The sequence below is a fragment of the Balaenoptera physalus genome (genome assembly GCF_965194825.1).
Source record: "Balaenoptera physalus genome assembly, chromosome: 13".
NCBI classification, from domain to species: Eukaryota; Metazoa; Chordata; class Mammalia; order Artiodactyla; family Balaenopteridae; genus Balaenoptera; species Balaenoptera physalus.
Genome location: NC_138892.1, coordinates 26,481,876 through 26,502,619, shown reverse-complemented (window position 1 = coordinate 26,502,619; position 20,744 = coordinate 26,481,876). Strand labels below are relative to the sequence as shown.

The 20,744-nt window shown below is 42.7% G+C and overlaps 1 protein-coding gene across 8 annotated transcripts in view; it reads right to left on the bottom strand.

Moving 5' to 3' along the window:
• The window catches only part of TMCC3 (transmembrane and coiled-coil domain family 3), a 310,722-nt gene that overhangs the window by 42,453 nt on the left and 247,525 nt on the right, over window positions 1–20,744 (bottom strand). For 6 of the 8 annotated variants that reach the window (XM_082419009.1, XM_082419010.1, XM_082419007.1 and 3 more), the window contains one exon: window positions 1,323–2,239. In XM_082419009.1, the coding sequence (XP_082275135.1) occupies window positions 1,323–2,239 (917 nt within the window). Of the gene's footprint in view, window positions 1–1,322; window positions 2,240–20,744 lie in introns of those variants that run through there. The other 2 variants (XM_082419012.1, XM_082419011.1) reach the window with 1 other exon arrangement.

Below are 20,744 nucleotides of genomic sequence, written 5' to 3'. Positions count from 1 at the left end.
ACACACTACTATATATAAAATAGATAATCAACAAGGACCTACTATATGGCATAGGGAACTCTACTCAATGCTCAATAACCTATATGGGAAAAGAAGCTGAAAAAGAATACATATATGTATAACTCAATCACTTTGCTGTACACCTGAAACTAACACAACATTGTAAGTCAACTATACTCCAATGTAAAATAAAAACAAAACAAAAAAATAAAGATCTCTTAAAGTAAGTAATATAGTGAGTGACCAAACCATGGAGATCACAAACATGTTATATAACAAATGAGAGCCAAAGCTGTCCTAATGGATATTTGTGACTTGAAATAAAGGGATCCAAAGGGTGCTGTATCCCAAACTATCTGAATGGAATTAAAGTCAATATTATCTGGAAAAACTGTGATGCAGAAACAGTTCTTATGTGACAAAGAATCCAAAGTCAAAGATGTAAGTGGAAAGTTTTTAAAAAATCATTTCATAAAATATGAGAGCTGAAAAAAGCCACATCTCTAAATTAACACATATATAAAATCATATATCACATAACAAACAACGTGTAAACTAAATTTAAATTTTAACTCTTTCTTAACCATATGTAATAGGCATTCACTTTTTAATCTACATTTTTAGAAGTTAACATTTATTTGACAAAAAAACTTGTGTGGGGGGGATATTTTTATTGGGAAAATGGTGGAAAATCACCTCATACTTAGGCATACACACTTTTTAAGCTAGAGGCACCTAAAAGCCAGCCTACACAACACTGGACTTTAAAAATTAGCTAATATAATCCACAAGATTTGAATTTATTACTGATTATACTTATAATCTTAAGATTCCTTTTGAAAGCTCTTCATTTAGGGTGAAAAGTTTACTGAGCAAAATACAATATCATAAAAAAATACACTATATAAAGACTTCAAGATTTATGTACCAAATAAAAGCTACCTAGCTGGACAATGAATTCATTTTTTACTTGACAGTTATTACGTAGGGAAATCAAATACAGATCTACGAATTAGTGTACCGAGACCTCATAACAGCAGCCTACTGAATCAGGAGCTCAATATACACCAGTCATCGACTATACAGTGATATTTTAACTGACCCACATGTATAAGGTCTTTCTCTAAGCTGTCAGACTTCAAGTCACAAATTACAAAACTTAGAATCACAAGGTATGGAAAGAACTATCAATTCCTAAATGCCTTTTGACCTATATCCATAGTTACAGAAAATACAACCACTAGCATATCACTTTCGAGCAATCTCTCCGCAGGTAGTAACTCGTGCTCCTGAAAGAATGTGAAGAGGAGAGCATGAAATACCTGTATGTCTCCTCTTGCAGGGTCTGAGAGATGAAGCCATACTCCCTCTTGAACTGCACCTTCAGCGCCTCGATGTCCTCGGCCAGCTGCGCCTGGGTGTCCTTGATCTCCCTGAGCTCCTCCAGGATGGCCGTGAGCTTGCCCTGGCTGTCCAGCGTGCCAGTGCCCCCGGCCCCGAACGACTGGTTCCCGTTGCTGTCGGCGGAGCCTGACGTGCCGCTCGAGCACTCGTCGTCGCTGCCGTACTTGGGCTTGTTCACGATGGTGGCGCTGCCCCCGTAGGCCCTGGCGCTGGCCTCGGGCCGGAACTCCTCCAAGGAGTTTCTTAGGTGAGCGATGTTGTCGGCACTGCCAAACTTATTCCGGATCAAGTTGGCGAACTCTCTGGACTTGCTGAAGACGAACACGGGTGGGGTGAGGGACACCCCCGGCAGGCCCGACTTACCGCTCTCCAGGCTGTGGGGAGCGGTGCGAGCCTTGGCCTGGGCATCCTTCAGAGAGGGCTGGATGTCCTTCAGGTTGTCCTTGGCAATGTCCTTTGAGCTCCTGGGGGTCCCATTCTGCTCGAGCTCCCGGAGCTTTCTGTGATACTGCTCTAACTTCTTCTGCAGCTGTGCAATGGATTGAGCCGACTTCTGATTCTTCTTCTCAAAGACCTGCTTGATGCGGCCAGCCTGCTGCTTGTCTGCGCTGTTGACTAGTTTCAGATACTCTGCGACATTCCCATCGCGGGACGTTTGCTCGATTCTTATCTGCTCTGTGACCTTTAGAATTTTCTGCTTCAGGCTGTCCGCACTGAGTTTGACCTTGTGGAAGTCCAGGATGCCATCTGGTACATCAAAGTTGAGGTTGGTGTCCGACCCACCTCGGCGGATGTTCAGGGGAAGGCTTAGTGTATTCATGTCATGACGTTCTACCTGGAGGAGACAGGGAATAAGCACTTTGAGACTGGAAGTCGAAGAGACAGTCGCTGTGATGGAGTCTGTGCACACACAACAGACATACTTTACACCCCAGATTTTCAAACTGCAAGTATTCGAAAGATAAAAACTCCCTACTATCCTCTCAAGTTGAATGCAGAACAAGCCAACTCCTCCTGCACCCATGTATACGAACGATGAGATTCACCTCTGCCAGGGTATCTGACTTTCTGCCTGATTAGATAGTAACTCTTGGTTGCCAAGGTAGAAAATACATCATGAGATGAGGTTATCAAGTCTGTTCTGGTTTCCCAAAGTGCCCAGGTAACTGGGATACCTGCCATGCCCCATTCACAGCGAACTTCACCATTGTGGGAAATGCACCCAATTCAGCACTCAATCATTTAACAGGAAAATGGAAAAAAAAAAAAAGGGAGGAAGGGAGGGAGAGAGGGAGGGAAGGAAGGAAGGAAGGAAGGACGCAAGCAAGCAAGCAAAGTCCCAGTAGGTACTTTGTAGTAGCAGTGACATATATACACTACCAAATGTAAAACCGATAGCTAGTGGGAAGCAGCCGCATAGCACAGGGAGATCAGCTCGGTGCTTTGTGTCCACCTAGAGGGGTGAGATAGGGAAGGTGGGAGGGAGATGCAAGAGGGAGGAGATATGGGGATATATGTACACATATAGCTGATTCACTTTGTTGTACAGCAGAAACTAACACACCACGTAAAGTAATTATACTCCAATAAAGATGTTAGAAACAACAACAACAGTGACAATATTAAGACCACGTGAAATAGCTTTCTCACTCAAGGGCCACCTGTAAAAAAGGAATTGCAAAGCATCATTGAGCACCCTGGCAAAGTGGGTGGCTACATTGTGCTCCAAAAGGGAAAGGCATGCACCCCAATGTTCACTGCAGCACTATTTACAATAGCCAGGTCATGGAAGCAACCTAAGTGTCCATCGACAGACGAATGGATAAAGAAGACATGGTACATATACACAAGGGAATATTACTCAGCCATAAAAAGGAACGAAATTGGGTCATTTGTTGAGACGTGGATGGATCTAGAGACTGTCATACAGAGTGAAGTTAAGTCAGAAAGAGAAAAACAAATATCGTATATTAACGCATATATGTGGAACCTAGAAAAATGGTACAGATGAACTGGTTTGCAGGGCAGAAATTGAGACACAGATGCAGAGGACAAACGTATGGACACCAAGCGGGGAAAGTGGTGGCGGGTGGGGATGGTGGTGTGATGAATTGGGCGATTGGGACTGACATGTATACACTGATGTGTATAAAATTGCTGACAAATAAGAACCTGCTGTATAAAAAAATAAATAAGGGCTTCCCTGGTGGCGCAGTGGTTGAGAATCTGCCTGCCAATGCAGGGGACACGGGTCCGAGCCCTGGTCTGGGAGGATCCCACATGCCACGGAGCAACTAGACCCGTGAGCCACAATTACTGAGCCTGCGCGTCTGGAGCCTGTGCTCCGCAACAAGAGAGGCAGTGATAGTGAGAGGCCCGCGCACCGCGGTGAAGAGTGGCCCCCGCTTGTCGCAACTGGAGAAAGTCCTCGCACAGAAACGAAGACCCAACACAGCCATAAATAAAATAAATAAATAAAAATTAAAAAAAATTAAAATTAAAAAATAAACAGGAGCTGTTGTTTTAAAAATAAATAAATAAATAAAATTCAAAAAAAAAAAAGAACCATATTAGGAAACTTGGAGGGATTTCCATGAGGTACTGTTGAGTGAGGTATTGTTGCTGACAATAATTAATTAATAAATGAATGAATGAATGAATGAATGGGAAAGGCAAATGTGGTCTGCGTGCCAGGCACTGAATGTCCACAGGGTTTTGCCCTGTCTGAGCCTCACCACCATGGCAGGCAAAGAATGTGTTACATCCATATAACATGTAGAAACAGAGACTTAAAGAGCTAGGATTTGAATCCAAGTCACCCTAACACTGGTCCTTTTTCCACCTCAGGAAACTCTACTACTCTTGTCCCCAGAGGACTAAAAACAGGTCTTTATAGAGTCTGAACACAATCTCTAAACAAAAATACTTAAGATATAAACTGAAGCATCTTATTTGTCAAGTTAACAACCCTTTGATTAGCAAAATGCCTTGATATAGAGTCTTGACAGAAACAATGGGAGACAGGACAATATTCAGCTCAAGTTAGCTTTTTTTAAGGAGAGAAGAGGCTGACATAGTAAAAAATCGCTAAGATAATAACAGACCTCATACTGCCAAAGTGACTCAGGCTCAAATGTGGACCATTTCCAACAATGAGCATTAACATTCTGCCATATGAAAAAGGCTACCCAGGGCTTTTTCCGAAAGGGGGGAGCCCAATGGTACAGTGGGATACAATCCCAGGTCGGTGGGTCAGGCCTCTTTCACAACTTAAAAAAGTTTGTTAGCGTTATTTCTCGACCCCTCTCTTCCCACACACAGCTTTGCCATAAGAGACCCTGGTTACTTTATCTGGCAGAAGAGCATCACATAGGAAAGGCTGGAAGGAAATAAATGCCAAATCACTATAAGACTAGAAAAAGGAATAAAGGAATTGTGACTTCACCTGGTCAAGGGGGAAGGACGGGTGTAGAGACTAAAGAAGGTACATAATAATCATCTTCAAGTCCTGGAGAGATGACCACAGGAAGTTCATGGAAGCCAAGCAGCTATGGCTCACCAGTGGACCCAAACAGGAATGGGCTCAAATTACAGTCACAAGGGATGCACTAAGCCCAGGAAATGTTTGTCTGGGGCAGACAGGGTAATTAACGGTAACGGTACAATCACGAGGCTGGAAATTCGATTTCACTGAAGATATCCAATCTGATTGTGCTACTCTTCTTCTCAGAAAATCTCTTTGGCTCCCTAGTGCCTCCCAAATTATGTAATACAACCTGGGCGCTGTTAAGTCCGCAGCTTACCTTTCAGGCCTCACCTTGCACCTGATGGATGCCAGTCATCTTAAGTGAGCCACGCAACCTAAAGTTCATATGCATGATATTCACAATGCCAGCCATCCATCCACTTCTGTTTATCAAACTCCAACATACTATCTATCTATCTATCTATCTATTTATTTATGGCTGCATCGGGTCTTAGTTGCGGCACGTGGGCTTCTCTCTAGTTGTGGCACGCGGGCTTAGCTGCCCCAAGGCATGTGGGATCTTAGTTCCCCGACCAGGGATCGAACCCACGTCCCCTGCATTGGAAGGTCCCAAAATCCAACATACTCTTTACAATCCATTTCAAATGCTACTTTTTCCATGAATCTTTTCCTAGTCCCGCCAGAAAGCTGCCTGTCCTTTCTGTGATTCCCCCATGGTGCTCTTGTGGCACTTTATCCCTCCTTTTATCGCTCATCTGCTCCTCCAGGGCAGAGGTGGTATCACAACTGCACCCAGCTAGTAGAGCTAGCATTGTCCCTTATTCACAGGAGGCTGTCAATTAAATGTTTGCTGAACTAAAGCGACATCATTCTTTATTCCAGGAGAATCTACACTGAAATCATTTAAGATACATTTGAAGAGAATAAAAAAATGACCATAGCAGTTCAGTCCAGATAGACCTGACAATTCCAGGTAAAGATGTTTTCTTAATACCTAGGTAGTAAGTTCTACATCATTTCAACCCAATTCAACTAAACAGATTTTTTTGAGTATCAATGAGCAACATGATACACAAATAAAAATAAAGACTTAAACTTTAATTGAAGTTTCATTTACATGCAGAAAAAAGCACATCTAAAAAGAATAAAACTCAAATCTTCACAAACTGTGAAACTAGTGTAACCAGGACCCAGTTTAAAAAAAAAAAAGAACAGAAGCTCCCCTTGTGCCCCCTTCAGTCATAACAACATCACCCCCATCTCCAGAGGTGACCACGAACCTGACTTCTAACAGAATACATTAGTTTTGATTAATGTATCATGTACTCCTCTAGTCTTTTTTTGCTCCACATTGTGAGAGTCATAAGAAGGAGGGCTCCTGCCCTCCTGGAGCTCTGATAAGATCAGATAAGGTTGTTTAAAAAAAAAAAAAAAAAAAAAAAAACAAACACCACCTGCTTGATAGCCCCTATTAAGAAGTCCACCACACCTCTGAAGATACAGAGGCTCTTAAATCTTACCTTACCAAACACAGCAAGAAGGCATCACCGCATCACCTGTTCCTCTTCCTTTAATCCTCAAGCCCATGGCAGCTGGCCACCCAGCCCCAGCATCTCAGGGTAAGGGCCCAGTTCTCTCACAGATGCTGGGCCGGGCCAGCCGTGTGCGCAGGAATGTTTACGCACGGATGGCTGGCTGACTTCTGGCTTACTTTCAAGTTACAGCAATGCCTGGCATGTCCCCGAGAGTCCAGGTGGAGGAAAGCAACAGCGTTTAAAGCTCAATCAATCAATCTTACTGCTGGTTGGCAAATCTCAGTTAGAAATGTCTGATGAGGGCGGAAAGCTGGAACCATTGCTGGGCTGCACGCTTCAGCCTTTTGCAGCCCTAGTTCTGCAGGATAATTAAGAGCCAGCTAACATGTATCTCTAGATGCCCACACATTTCCCTGAATTCAAACTGGGATTTCAGGTACGTGCTGGAAGAAAGCTGTGGGAGTCCCCCGTCCTCCATTTCATCTGGACTCGGCACGGAGGTCACCAGTACAACGCAGCCGCTTCAGAGCTGGGGCCCAGGGAGGAGGACAAAGGTCCACAGATCGCCCAGAGTCAATCAGCATGTGGATCGTGGGACACGTGCTCCAGTTTTGGCACTGACATTGACCAGCTATACGTCCTCGGGTATATCTAATCACCTGTGTGGTCTTTCATTTCCTAATCTATAGAACGAGGAGATAGAACCAGACAACTCAGAGCTAACACTGCGAAATGCCATGAAGGTGTACTCCAAGCTATCTTGACTGTGAGACAGTGCCACAGGATAGTCAAAACCCTGGGCTCAGGAGACAGACTGCTTTGGTTTCCATCTTGGCACCACTCTTATGAGCTGTGTGACCTTGGAAAAATGACTTAGCCTCTCTGTGCTTCAGTTTCTTCTTCTGTAAAATGGAGATAATGATTCTTTGAAGAGTCGTGAGAAGTAAATGAGATAATGCGCATGAAGTACTTAAAGACTTCCTGGCACAGAAAATGGTTTCAGTAAAGGTTTGCTATTGTTTATCATCCCAATTTCATTTAAAAAATGTACCTGTATGAAAAAACTAAAAGAAAAACAAGCTCCAAATTGTTAACAATGGCTAACTTTGCACTGTGGGATTATAAGGAGTCATTCTTTTTATTATGCTGTTGTATTTTCCAATTTTTTATTTATTTATTTATTATTTATTTATTTTTATTTATGGCTGTGTTGGGTCTTCGTTTCTGTGAGAGGGCTTTCTCTAGTTGTGGCAGGCGGGGGCCACTCTTCATTGCGGTGCACGGGCCTCTCCCTGCCGCGGCCTCTCTTATTGCGGAGCACAGGCTCCAGACGCGCAGGCTCAGTAACTGTGGCTCACGGGCCCAGCTGCTCCGCGGCATGTGGGATCTTCCCAGACCAGGGCTCGAACCCGTGTCCCCTGCATTGGCAGGCAGATTCTCAACCACTGCGCCACCAGGGAAGCCCCCAATTTTTAAAAAATAAGGAAGCTGGACTTCCCTGGTGGTCCAGTGGCTAAGCCTCCGCGCTTCCACTGCAGGGGGAGCGGGTTCCATCCCTGGTCGGGGAAGTAAGATGCTTTACAGCATGGCCAAAAAATTTTTTAAATAATAAAATAAAATAAAAAAAGGAAGTTGAATTACCGTTTTGGCAGAAAAGATGCTGTCTTTAAAAATGACTGCTAACCTCCTTTAGTTCTCTCTGAATTACTTGTCTATTATTACCTTACATGAAAAGCTGACCACCAGCATTCTAGTGAAAAGCCATTCCTAATGATGTTTCCCTTCTTGCAGCAGAAACATTTCCACCGTCATCTCAATGTTCTGGAACAAAGGCAAGGAAAAGCTTTAAGCCCTGGACTGATGTCAAAACCTGACACTGAATCATCTCTGCTCCAACCCAAGCCTCCAGCACCATTACCCCCGGGAGCTCACCTTCCTCACTGGGATGCCAGGCACATCTCGGTCATTACCAGTGCTGCTCAAACACATGGCTCAAGCTTCAAGAGAGGGCTGTCCCCCATGACATTTCATGTGTGCCCCCTAAAGCTCCAGAGAGACATGAACAAAAAGGGCAGCATAGCCAAGCAGAGGCACACCACCCAAACCAAGAGAACTGGAAAGGGGAATGCAGGTTCCTGTGGACACCGGGAGGGCGTGGACTGAGGCAGGAGAGCCTGGGGCTCTGGGGTCACAGAGTGGCCAGAAGGTGCAGGGGCCGAGAGATCAGAACCAGGGGACAGATAATAACCAGCTGCTTAGTCCCGAGGCCAGATAACAACCACCTGCTTAGTCCCAAGGCCAGATATGGTAAACTTTTGCCTAAAGAAAAGCTGCTTGAGCTCGGTCATATAAGGAAAGGGTCAGGTCCTTCAAACCGGCGGTCACTGCCCAGGCAACAGGTATTTCAGAGCACACACGAGAGCAGTGTCACAGACAGGCCCACAAAGGAGCTACAGGTTCAGGATCCAAAGGCTTTTGCAGGTTTTTGTGGCCTAAGTGTCCGAGCCAACACAGCTGACATTCTGTACTCTTAACTCATTTCAGCTGAAATCTAACTTTAGGTGTAGCATCAAGGCTGTTCCTCTGGTGTGCCAGCCAGATGTGCTAGGCTTTGCTGGGGTAACAATCGACGTCAAAATCCCAAGGGCTTGGGGCTTCCCTGGTGGCGCAGTGGTTGAGAATCTGCCTGCCAATGCAGGGGACACGGGTTCAAGCCCTGGTCTGGGAAGATCCCACCTGCCGCGGAGCAACTAGGCCCGTGAGCCACAACTACTGAGCCTGCGCGTCTGGAGCCTGTGCTCCGCAACAAGAAAGGCTGCGATAGTGAGAGGCCCGCGCACCGCGATGAAGAGCGGCCCCCGCTCGCCGTAACTGGAGAAAGCCCTCGCACAGAAACGAAGACCCAACACAGCCAAAAATAAATAAATAAAATAATTATTAAAAAAAAAAAAGAAGAGCAATGGCCAAGAGAAATTGTCCTCCCAGACATTAAAAAAAAAAAAAAAAAAAAATCCCAGGGGCTTAAAAAAAGGGAAAGGCTTATCTCTCACTCATGCTAACAAGCCTGCTGCTAGTAGGCTGAGGGACCCAGGCTGTGACGGAGCCCCTACCATCAGGAATGCTGTTGGTGGCCATGGCAGGGGCAGGGAACTTGGTGAATCGTCCACTGGTTCCTAAAGATTTCCCCAGAAGGGACTCCTGGGCTTCCTTAATTCACTGCACTGGCCCTACCTAACTTCAATCCTACCACATGCCCGGGAGGAAAAATATCCTGTTAGTGACACGTGCTATATCCTATTGGCTAAAAAATCTGAGACAGGTTCTACTATTATTACCATTTTACAAATGAGAAAACTAGATGCAGAGAAGCTAAGTTAACTGCCTAGTAAACAACAGAGATAGGACTGAAATCCAGACCGTCTGTCTCCAGAGCATGCTTCCCTGACAATAATGACCGAGTACTTTTATTATGAGTCAGGCATTATGCTAAATATTTTTTATGTATTCACATATTCTTCACACCAGCCCTATTTTATGAGAAAAGCAAGGCTCATAAAGAATATGTATGTTTCTTGAAATCCACAGAAAATAAACAGCTTAGCTGGGGCTCCACTAAGTTTATATGAAATATGCAAGACTCTGCGAGATCTGTACAAGCCACCAACCGAGTGAGAACCCATTCTGCAGTGTCCCTCACATGGTCATCCAGACTTCTGTGGGCACTCCGGGTTCGGTCCAGACTCAACCCTCAGGCTGAGCTTGAAATCTTCATCCTCGCGACGACTTCCTACCATGGTCCTGGTGTTGCCACCTGGAGCCACACCCGTCTCGGGTTTGGCACGGCCTGTAAAGTCCATTCCTCTTCATCCATGCTCTAAAAGGCAAACACTGACTGAGCCAAAATAATTTTATATGAGGATAAAAAAGCTATTGCTTTTATCAGAATCATGCCCATGCATTTACAATCACAAAGAGAAGAAGGAGAAGGAGAAAAATGGTAAAAATCAGAAAAGCAAGTAAGATAAGGGGCCTATAAAGAAGATGCTGGGGCCTCACAAGTGAAGAGTTGATATCTAGACATATACAGGAACAGGCGGTCAGCAGATAAGCCATGGATTTGCCTGGAGAGAAGGGAAGACACCCTTCCCTAGGCTGGGTGACAGAGCTGAGAAAACAAGGCACTGCTCAGCATGGCCCTGAAGGGGGGACCTTTGTATGTTCTATCAGAAGAATGTGAACTTTATATCACTTTCTTTTTTTTTTTTTTAATGTATTTATTATTTTTGGCCGCGTTGGGTCTTCATTGCTGAGCACGGGCTCTCTCTAATGGCGGCGAGCGGGGTCTACGCTTCGTTGCCGTGCGCGGGCTTCTCATTGCAGTGACTTCTCCTGTTGCGGAGCAAGGGCTTCTTATTGCGGTGGCTTCTCTTGTTGCGGAGCACGGGCTCTAGGCGCGCAGGCTCAGTAGTTGTGGCTCGCGGGCTCCAGAGCGCAGGCTCAGTAGTTGTGGTGCACGGGCTTAGTTGCTTCGCGGCACGTGGGATCTTCCCGGACCAGGGCTCGAACTCGTGTCCCCTGCACTGGTAGGTGGATTCTTAACCGTTGTGCCACCAGGTAAGTCCCTATATCACTTTCTTACTGGTAATATACATGATGCTACCAAGCCATCTTCCCTCTTGCTACACTGTGGTCACCTGATACACACTTGCAAAATGTCTAGCCTCTCAGTGAATACGGAACCCAGGGAAGCCAGCCCATTCACGGGACCCTAGCATCAAACATTTGGTTTTCTTGCTAATTGAGCCAATCTGTACTGGAAAAATAACTCTGAAGGCTCAATAAGCATCCTTATCAAGACATAATTACTCCATTCATGTGGATACCTGTACAGAATATTCAAGACCTATATTTGAGAAGAAAGCTACTTCTCCACACTACATGCTCAAAATGAAAAATCCGAAAGACCTTCATGTGGTATCCAAAAGGATATGTTGTTAGTAAAGTGTCTTAGTACAATGTTTGTTCTAATTTGTTTAGACAAAGAACACTTCCTTTCGTAGTTCAATTCTGACAATGGCACATTCTGTTCACAGTGTACGGAACAGGAATTGAGTCACTAGTTTTACCATAAAGGTTTTATTTCTCCCCACCTCTTCCTCTCGGTATCACTGAAAAAAGAACATCTGTAGCATCAAAAGTTCTCTTTCTTGACTGCAGGTAAAGTAAACCTGGAATCAAGGATCATTTGGAACCGGGGCTGGAATACACGTACTTTTGAAAGCCCAATCCTTTATCCACAGATACTGCTAATTAACAGTGTAAGGGAGATTAGGCAAAGTGTTCAGGGTTCTCAAAAACAAATTCTTCAAATATCTCAAGCACTTACAAACACTTGATACTGCAATTAGAAATAATTATGTTCTCATTTAGCCTCTACCAGGCAACAGTGGTAGGTAACCTACTCTGAGTTACATACACTAGGAAAAATACCTATTTCTTCAAAAGAGCTTTCAATTAATGCAAACTCATCCCTAACCTGGCAAAGATTTACTGTGTACTTTATAATCTATACAAGAATTAAATTAAAGGAGGGGGGAGGCCAGATTAAAAAAGACTGTGCCTTGAAGAGCAGAAGCGGAAGGGTATGGTAATGAAAACCCGTCTACACTGAGAACCACCGGCAGCTAAAGGACAGCCACAGCCCCGAGGGAGGGAGCGGTGGGGGCTGTGAGGAGACACGAGCAAAGGGTGCTGCTGAGAAGAGGAAGGACTCTCTGGGAACGCCAGGTACCTCGAAAACAGGCAAGCTGAGGGACGGGAAGCGAGCCCCTAACGCCGGCCCCTCACCTCTACCAAGAACTCCGCCTTCCTGACGGAAGGGGTCACAGTGCCTTCTTGCGGGGAGACGCGGGATGGTGAGTTCTAAAGAAGGGGAAACAGGAAGCCCCAAACTTAGGACTAAACCAGAATAAGCGTCATTGAGGCTTTTACTTCCTATGCTCAGAACAAACCAAGGGAAGGGGTGGGTGAGAACCCCTGGGCACTAACGTAACAGCTTCGGAGGGGTTCTGGGATCCGTCCCCACCGCGGTTATTCCCCGTCCGTTCCTAGCAGCGTCTGTCAGCAAAACCTTCCCGGGAAAGGGACCTGAGCACTTGCTTTGAGGGCTAAGGGAGAAGTGGGACGTTCTGCTCCAGCAGAAGCACCTCCAGGAACTGAGGGAGCAGAGGCAGCTCTAAGCGGGAAAAAATGGTTCCCAAGGCCCTGATCCAGTGGGCAGAGCAGAATGGCCAGAAAGGCAGCCTGCGGGCAGAAGGTCTGCCTCCCCCCCAGGGCCGAGACCTAACCTTCTCCTTTTCCTATAGCATTTATTCACCGCCTCCCCTACCCCCGAAACATGGAGGGTGAGTGTTCTTGGCAGGGACATGTGCTTAAGCTAAGCTTCTGAGCGATAACTACAAATCCAGCCCTGTCCTGCTGTCTTTCGGCATCTCCAATCTGAACAAGGTGTCTGAAGGACACGTATCGCCCTCTTAGATACACAATGATGGATAACTTCGTATGAGTGGCAGTCACCTGCAACAGAAGTTACTTTCAGAGGTGGAAGAATCCTTGGAGATCTCACTTGGCCTAATGCCTGCTTTTAAAAGAAGCAGCCTGAATACGTACCCGAGTAACTTTTCATTTCAACCTATGCTCTGTTCATTATAGGTGTCCTATATAAAAGGGAAGGCAATTTGTCTACTAAAGTATAGCTTCTTGCATCAATACATAAAGTGGATATAATAGTAAATATGATAAGGGTGTCTATCAGATACCAATAATCATGTTTCCCTTTTTGCTGTGGATACTAGGAAGTTCAGAACCAAACTGAGAGTAACAGACGTGGCAATGGGCCTATTTGCTTTTCCTTCCTTTTTTAGAACTTTTGGGTTTTATTGCTATTCTACCTATATTTTCCATGTGCCTATCATAACCTGATTCTCATTGGAAAGAGGTAGGTGAACTTTAATCTAAAGATGCTAGGTATGTCATGCTGCCTGGAGATGAAACTAGACTCACTCCCAAATGTAACTGGGGGAATGTGGTCAAACACACTGAGCTTATAAGTTGGCACAGCTCCTTCCATCCTCCCTTCCCAGGGCACCCAGAGAAAGTAGGGTCACAACTTGGTCCATGTCCTTTGAAAAGATACTCTATTAAGACTGAGCCAGAAAATAGCATTTGGTACTCAGGCCCTAAAGCACATTCCCTAAGCAAACCTAAGCCTCATAACTGAACTATTCCCTGCAGGCCAGGGGTTTAATTTGTTTTTGGTACTATAACAAATACTGGGGTAGGGGCATATGTACTGGATGATCTGTAGTATAGAATTCTGTTTTAAATGGATCAGAACACTACTAGACATCACACAGGGCTTAGAAATAACATCATTAAGTTTTGAGGGAGCAAAGGAAAACTGATCTATATTAATTTCTTTCCCTTTTGTAATACTGAAGTTATTTCCCTTGAGCAATTTTATTTTTTCTAATGTAAGCCAGCAGCATTATCACCAAATAGCAATTGGAAATAAAAAGCTGTTTTTAGTTCTACCAAAATTATAAACAGTATTACAGTTTTAACAGTATTTAAAGAAAAAAACTTTAATGTCCATGAAAAATGCATTCAATATTTATTAGTATGGAAAAACAACCTTACTTTGAAGCCATGCTGGACCTTCAAATGAGACAATCAATATAACAACTCTGACTTCTTTGGGCTGAATAAAATTATCTTTTTATTTTTTATTTTTTTAAAATACGGAACGCTTCATGAATTTGCGTATCATCCTGGCGCAGGGGCCATGCTAATCTTCTCTGTTATCGTTCCAATATGTGCTGCCGAAGCGAGCACAAAAATTATCTTTTTAAAAGATAAAACAGACCATGTCCTGTTCCTTCTCAAAAATCTTTTAAGTTCCCTAAAGTGTGAAATCCTTAGCGAAGAATTTAAAATGCTCTTGATCAGGGTCGTGTGTCTTACCCTATACCAGCAGACTCATCCGCAGTGCTACTGTGAGCACATCTACACACCAGCACCAGAGTACCGATGCAGCGTGATACACGCTCTCCTTTAATCCCCGCAGCTCCATGAAGTAGGAGCCATTAGCTTCGCTTTATAGATTTGGAAGTGAGCCATCAAATAAGTCATGGTTACAGCTAATAAGACACAGAACCAAGATTTGTACCAAGCTCTAAAGCTTTTAACCTTCACTGCATTCCATGAGTCCAATAAACCCCTGAATGCTTCACGCACTTTCCTAAATCTCCACGTTAAGTACCTGCTAGTTCCTCGCCCTGGCCTTCCATACCTCCATCCCCAGGTACCTTCCAAGGACCAACCCAAACACTGTCTCTTCCACAAAGCCTCCCCCATTCCCATGCCCAGCTTCCTTTATACTCTCCCCCAAATCTGCATGTTCCCCTTTTACAGTACTTCTTTTCTCTAGGTCTGGTAAGCATTTGTGTAACATTTGTTCCCCCACTGTCTTGAAGCCTGGAGGGGAGGGAATGTCTCCTAAGCCACCTGTGTCCTGCCCCACACTCCTTCCTCAAAAGGGCCTTGTTATCTGTTGCGTGAATCAATGGTTGACACAGCCAACTGGGGCAGCCAGTTGTCCCACATGTTTAACATCCTCTCAGCTGCTTGCAAAGAGATCAAGAAGAACCTACAGCTGAGGCGGTGCTGGACTGCTTTCAAGACAGACTGGACTTTGGACTGTTAATTAATGGCTTTGATTCATGCAAGAGATCAAATATTCAGGAGACTAATGTGTCTCACGGCTCTTAGCTGCTCCAAGCAGAATACAGGCAACCAATTATCAAACGACAGATACTAAGACCCACAATGTACAGAACATGCAGGTGTACTCCCTTCCTAAGTGACATTTCCGCTGCGGTTACCATCCTAACTGTTGCAGAGAACTAGGTGCCTGATCCTTCTAACACATCCATTGAGTTTGTACTCAATCCATTATTTGTGGTAGCATATAAGGAAGCAGTCTTGTATTGCATTAAACGAAAAACTTTAAAAAATAATTTATCCAATACACCAGCAAGATTGTCAAGGGTACAGATGATCTTGGAACAACATGGGTTTGAATTGCACAGGTCCACTTACACACAGATTTTTTTTCAATCAATACTACGGCACTACACAATCTGTGGCTGAATCTGCGGAAGCTGGGGCCGACTACGGGACTTGAGCATCCAAGGATTTTGGTATTCAAGGCGGGTCCTGGAACCAGTGCCCCAGGGATACCAAGGGACGATTATAGCTCCTTGTCCCTTAGGAAATCACAATTCAATAGAACAGGAACACAAAAATAAAGGAGCCCTTTTATCCTCTAAAGTCTAAGAAGGCAATGACTTGTTTAAGGCCAAAAGCAGGCCTCAAGAAGAATGGTCCAAAAGAGGACAGGATCTTGGCAAGACAGTTCAAATTTATTTTAAAAAGAGAAGCTACTAGTTACTAAGGACTTATTAAGTATCGTATAATTTTCTAAATGCTTCACATACATTATTTTATTTTTCCTTTTAAGAATCTGAGATTACAACAATTATTCTCGTTTCCAGATGGAAAAAGTAAGGGACTTATCTGAAGTCATAAAGCTAGCATGTAGAAGAGCTGTGATTCCACCTGGCTCGAAGGGCTGGGCTTTCATAATATTTCCAACCTCTACTGAGAGCCTACTGCATATACCAGACCCTTTCCTAGACATGAACATGTTTTCCATAACCCTTACAACCCCTAAAATTTCCTTTACTTAAATCACTGTGCTACCGTTAAATATTACGAAGTATAAAGTATGCATGGTAGAGAAACCAGAAGGGAGAAAGAATACTAACAGACGGCTTTGGACAGTTCTTGGTGCTACAAGGCAATTACTGGAGATATTCCAAATTTGACATTTAATAAGTAAGACGAAACACTAGCTTAAATCCCAAGATATCTTGTATAATAAAAAATGTAGGTTGCTTCTGTTTTAACCATTTTAAAAATGATTCTCAATGCCAGGGGAACATGCCAGTTTACACATCAACTCCCTCTTCTGGCTACAGCTCCAGTGGATACTGTAATCATTAGAGGCTCTGCTACCAGGATGCAGATAAGAGGAGGCTTCCTTCTCCCACAGCTACAGCAGTTCACAAGCGCCAAAGAGTCATGTTTCAGAGAGACAATAGTCCTCTAGGAACTTATTGTTTTGTAATCTGGGAGGAAGGAAACTGAAAGAAATGAATTGAATTGTGGATTGTGATTTTTAAGATAAACACTATACCATGACCCTTCTTAGAATCCAAGTCTGTATTTGGGTTGACTGTATTTCCAAACAGAGGCAACAGCCTTCTAGGGCCACTCACAATACTTGCAGCAACTAGCCAGCTCAGACTCACAGGAAAAGCCCTGATTCCAAAGCCGTGTGTCCTAAACAGAGCTTAACTGTGGCACAGTGGTAGCCTAAGTTAGTGGTTTAAAAGCACAGATTTAGAGCCAGACTATGCAGGTTCAAATCCCAGCTCTGCCATGTTAATTGTATCACCCTGGTCAAGTAGTTACTTACTCTATGACTCAGTTTCCTCATCTGTGAAGTGGGGGCAGGTGTCAACTTCACAGGGTGACTGTGAGGATGAAATGAATTAATATTTATGAAGTGCTTGGAACAGGGCCTTGTACAGAATAAGTGCTGTAAGTGTAAGCTATCGTTTATGAAACACAACACACCCCCAATAGGTGGGAACTTCAGAAAAGTCCAGAGCCAAGAACAATGGTGCTGCTGTTGTCATGATTAAGCTCTTCCAGTAGAAGCTGAGCACTGCCACCCCATGGAATCTGCTTGTGTGTGCATCTGCATCTTGCCGCAGAGGGGGAGGAGAAAAGACGAGCAGGATCTCACACTCACGCCAGGAAGTGCCTTAAGGATCAAGTTTCAATGAACCTCAACAGCAAAGCTAATACTTCTTAAAAATGCCCACCAACCCAAAAGCAGACGACCTAGTATTCGAGTGATTGAATCTAACTTTTAAAAAGAGACAGTACCTCTAATGACTAAAATTTTAAATCTCAATATCTGGTCCTTAATTTTTAAATAAGTGTCATTAGTCTTCTATGTTGCTATTTTCAGTAAAACCAGAACTCTAAATTAAGACCCTAAAGACAGATGTCTAACATTTCCTATCTCTAAGTCTTTAAGCAAAACAAGGGGAAATTGTATTAGAAAAGCTTATCTAATGATCATAACTTGCTACTTTCTCTAAAAAGCCTCCTAAATTATTTCTTGAGAGTATTATGTCATGGAAGCTTGTCTTTATACATAAAGTGTGAGATTTTTTTCCAATCAGGCTATAGTTAATCCCATGACCTTATCTATCAATGGCTTCATTCTCTAATTTTACCAGGTTCTCTCTCCTGCATCCCTTATTCAAGCTGCCACCAAATTCTGTTGTTTCTTTGTCTAGCAATTTCTCTCTAGATTGACACTTCCTTGCTATTTCCGGGTCCATCTACCTGAATCCAGCCCCCAACTCCCTACCTCACATATACAAAGGGCAATGGTTTAATTGGGTTTCATTGCTTTCAACATTTTACTTCTATCTATCTAGTCCATAGCGAATCATTACGCTCATCTTCTAAACTTCCATTTACATCATGTTACAAAATGCTCAAGATGTACGGTTCTTCTTTTTAATAAAGGAATTGGGTTCTTCCTCCTGTTGGTACTTTATCTGAGTAATTTTTCCCATTCCAGTTCTCCAGTGTCTTCCTCCTTTCTTCCAACCTCCACCAGACAGATCCCAGCACTGTAGAACACAATACATTTCTGTACTTTTTTTTTTAACCTCAGTAGTTACATCATTCCCTTTGGACACAACATTTCCAAGGCCTCTCTGTCTTATCCAAATCCTACCATTCCTTCAAAATCTCTTTCTTGAGGCTCATGTCACTTCCTATCCTTCCTGATCCATTTTGGCTCTTATTTATACTGTTGAGTGGGTCCCTACTTGTTTTATCTTCCTTGTTGGCTTTTTAGATTACTAGAAGTATTCATTTTTTAGACACCACACAATACTCAGCACAGAACTAGCAGTATCACTGGGTAGCAAATACTTATTATAACCAACTTTCCTATGCTATAAAGCAGTATATTCCCAATTCTGAATGAGACCCATAGTAAGAAATACATATGTACCACTACATACATACATATGTGCAAATGTATACACACATACATAACTGAAACACAAGTTTTATGAAACACTTATCTTTATACATGCAACAGTATTTTAAAAAAACATGGTTGGTTAGCTCATTTTTTAGACAACTGCGTATTAGGAAATTACAATTAATTTTGTTAGGCATGTTAATTTTATTATATAGAAAAAGTCCTTATTTTTAGATACATATCAGAAAAGATATGCCCTGATGTCTGTATGTAACATACACACACACAGACACAAAGCAAATGTGAAAATGTTTGTTGAATCTGGGTAACACAGATGGGTATTTGCTGTACTCTTCCTTCTGCCTTTCCATCTAAAAATATAAAATGATAGTTGCTATTCATTAAATCTATTTCATAACCAACTAATGGGTTTCAATTGTTTGAAAAACAGTGCTTTATAATTAAGAAAAAAGATAAGCCACTTGTTTCTATGTTTACTGATTACATTTAAGGAGGCTCTAATATTCTGAAGAATGTTACAGTAAGGGATTTAATCTTCCATTGCTATGAGTCCACTAATCTCTTCTTTAATATCCTTTCTATGGAACTTTCTATGAATCACTACTACCTTAGCAGAAAGGTATAAGATTAAGGACTACTTTTTTACTTACGGAGATCACAGAATCAGAATTTACCCTAAGACTTCTCGTCCTAAAAATCGTCTTTGTAGTTTTCATTGAGGCTTTAAAAGAACAACATCTGGGAATGGCAAAAGTTCAAGACAATGCATTGAAACTGAAAACATCATAATAAACATGCACACTGGTTAAAACGTTCCCCTTCCTTCTCCTTTAAGCACTGGTTCTAATAAAAGAATAAGTTCCACAAACAGTCAGTAACACCTCAATTTTAACTGACACAAAGAGGGAAGTACAATATTATAGATGAATGAAAGAAATTTCCAGATAACTGAAATTCTTACCATTTATGGGCCAACGTATTAAGTCTTGCTGATTACTGATTTCTAAATTACTAGCTTCCCAAGACTGCTTTCCTGTTAACTGGGATCATCCATATGACCAAGTCTGAATTGTGACACAGCATCTTGACCTCAGGAAGAAACCTGGTCTAGATCCACGCGGGACCTGGGGTCTAGTTAACCCTCCAGTCTTAGGTCCCTCATTTGAGAAAATGAAGTGGCTGAACTCTGCAACCTCTAAGCCTTTGCAGCTCTTCTTCTCGACAGTTTTATCGCTACTAGGTCCGTAAAGCTGGCAGCCCTCAGCACATAGCAATTAACACACATTGAATATTTACACTTCAGTATAATGAAACTTATTCACCAAAATGAAAATGAAGCAAAAAGCAGTTAAAAATAATATGCAGCAAGTAAAAAGAATGAACAATTATTAACACACAACATAAGTGAATCTCAATAATGTCATTCTTAATGAAAGAAACTACATACCCAAAAGGACATGCTCTATGATTCCAAGGATAGGGAGGTCAGAACTGGTTACACTTGTGGGGAAGCAGGGGAAGGGAGAATGATCTGCCAGAAGGTGGCACAAGGGAGTGCTGGGTGCGGACAACACTGACACAGGGGACAGATACATGGTGCAACACAGGTAAAAATCATCCAACTGTACATTTAAGATGTATGCATGTTACTACAAGTTATTCCACAAAATAGTTTAAAAAAAAAGTAAATAAAATACAAAAAAATCATAGAAAATGAAAATTCAGGAGCTGTCGAAACTATTTTATCTTTACAGTACCTATAACATATAAGTACTCAATAAATGCATGTTGATTAACATACAGAATTGTTCAATTCTAGCAGGAAAAGAACTTTAATTTCAATGGTGTGTCAATTCATATTGCGTTTTGTCAGCTCTTTAACATATTTAAAGTTTCGGAAATTTTCATGATACTCTAATAAATATTTGTCTTCAGTACCAGAATATAGAAGAGCAAATGTACATAATACAGAAAAAGAGTAGAAATCTGTATGGTATTCTAGCAAGGCACTAATATCTATGGTGTAACTCAATACATCAGATTTAGACACAAAAATATTTAATCTTACATTCTGCAAAAGGCAGCAAAATCCTAAATA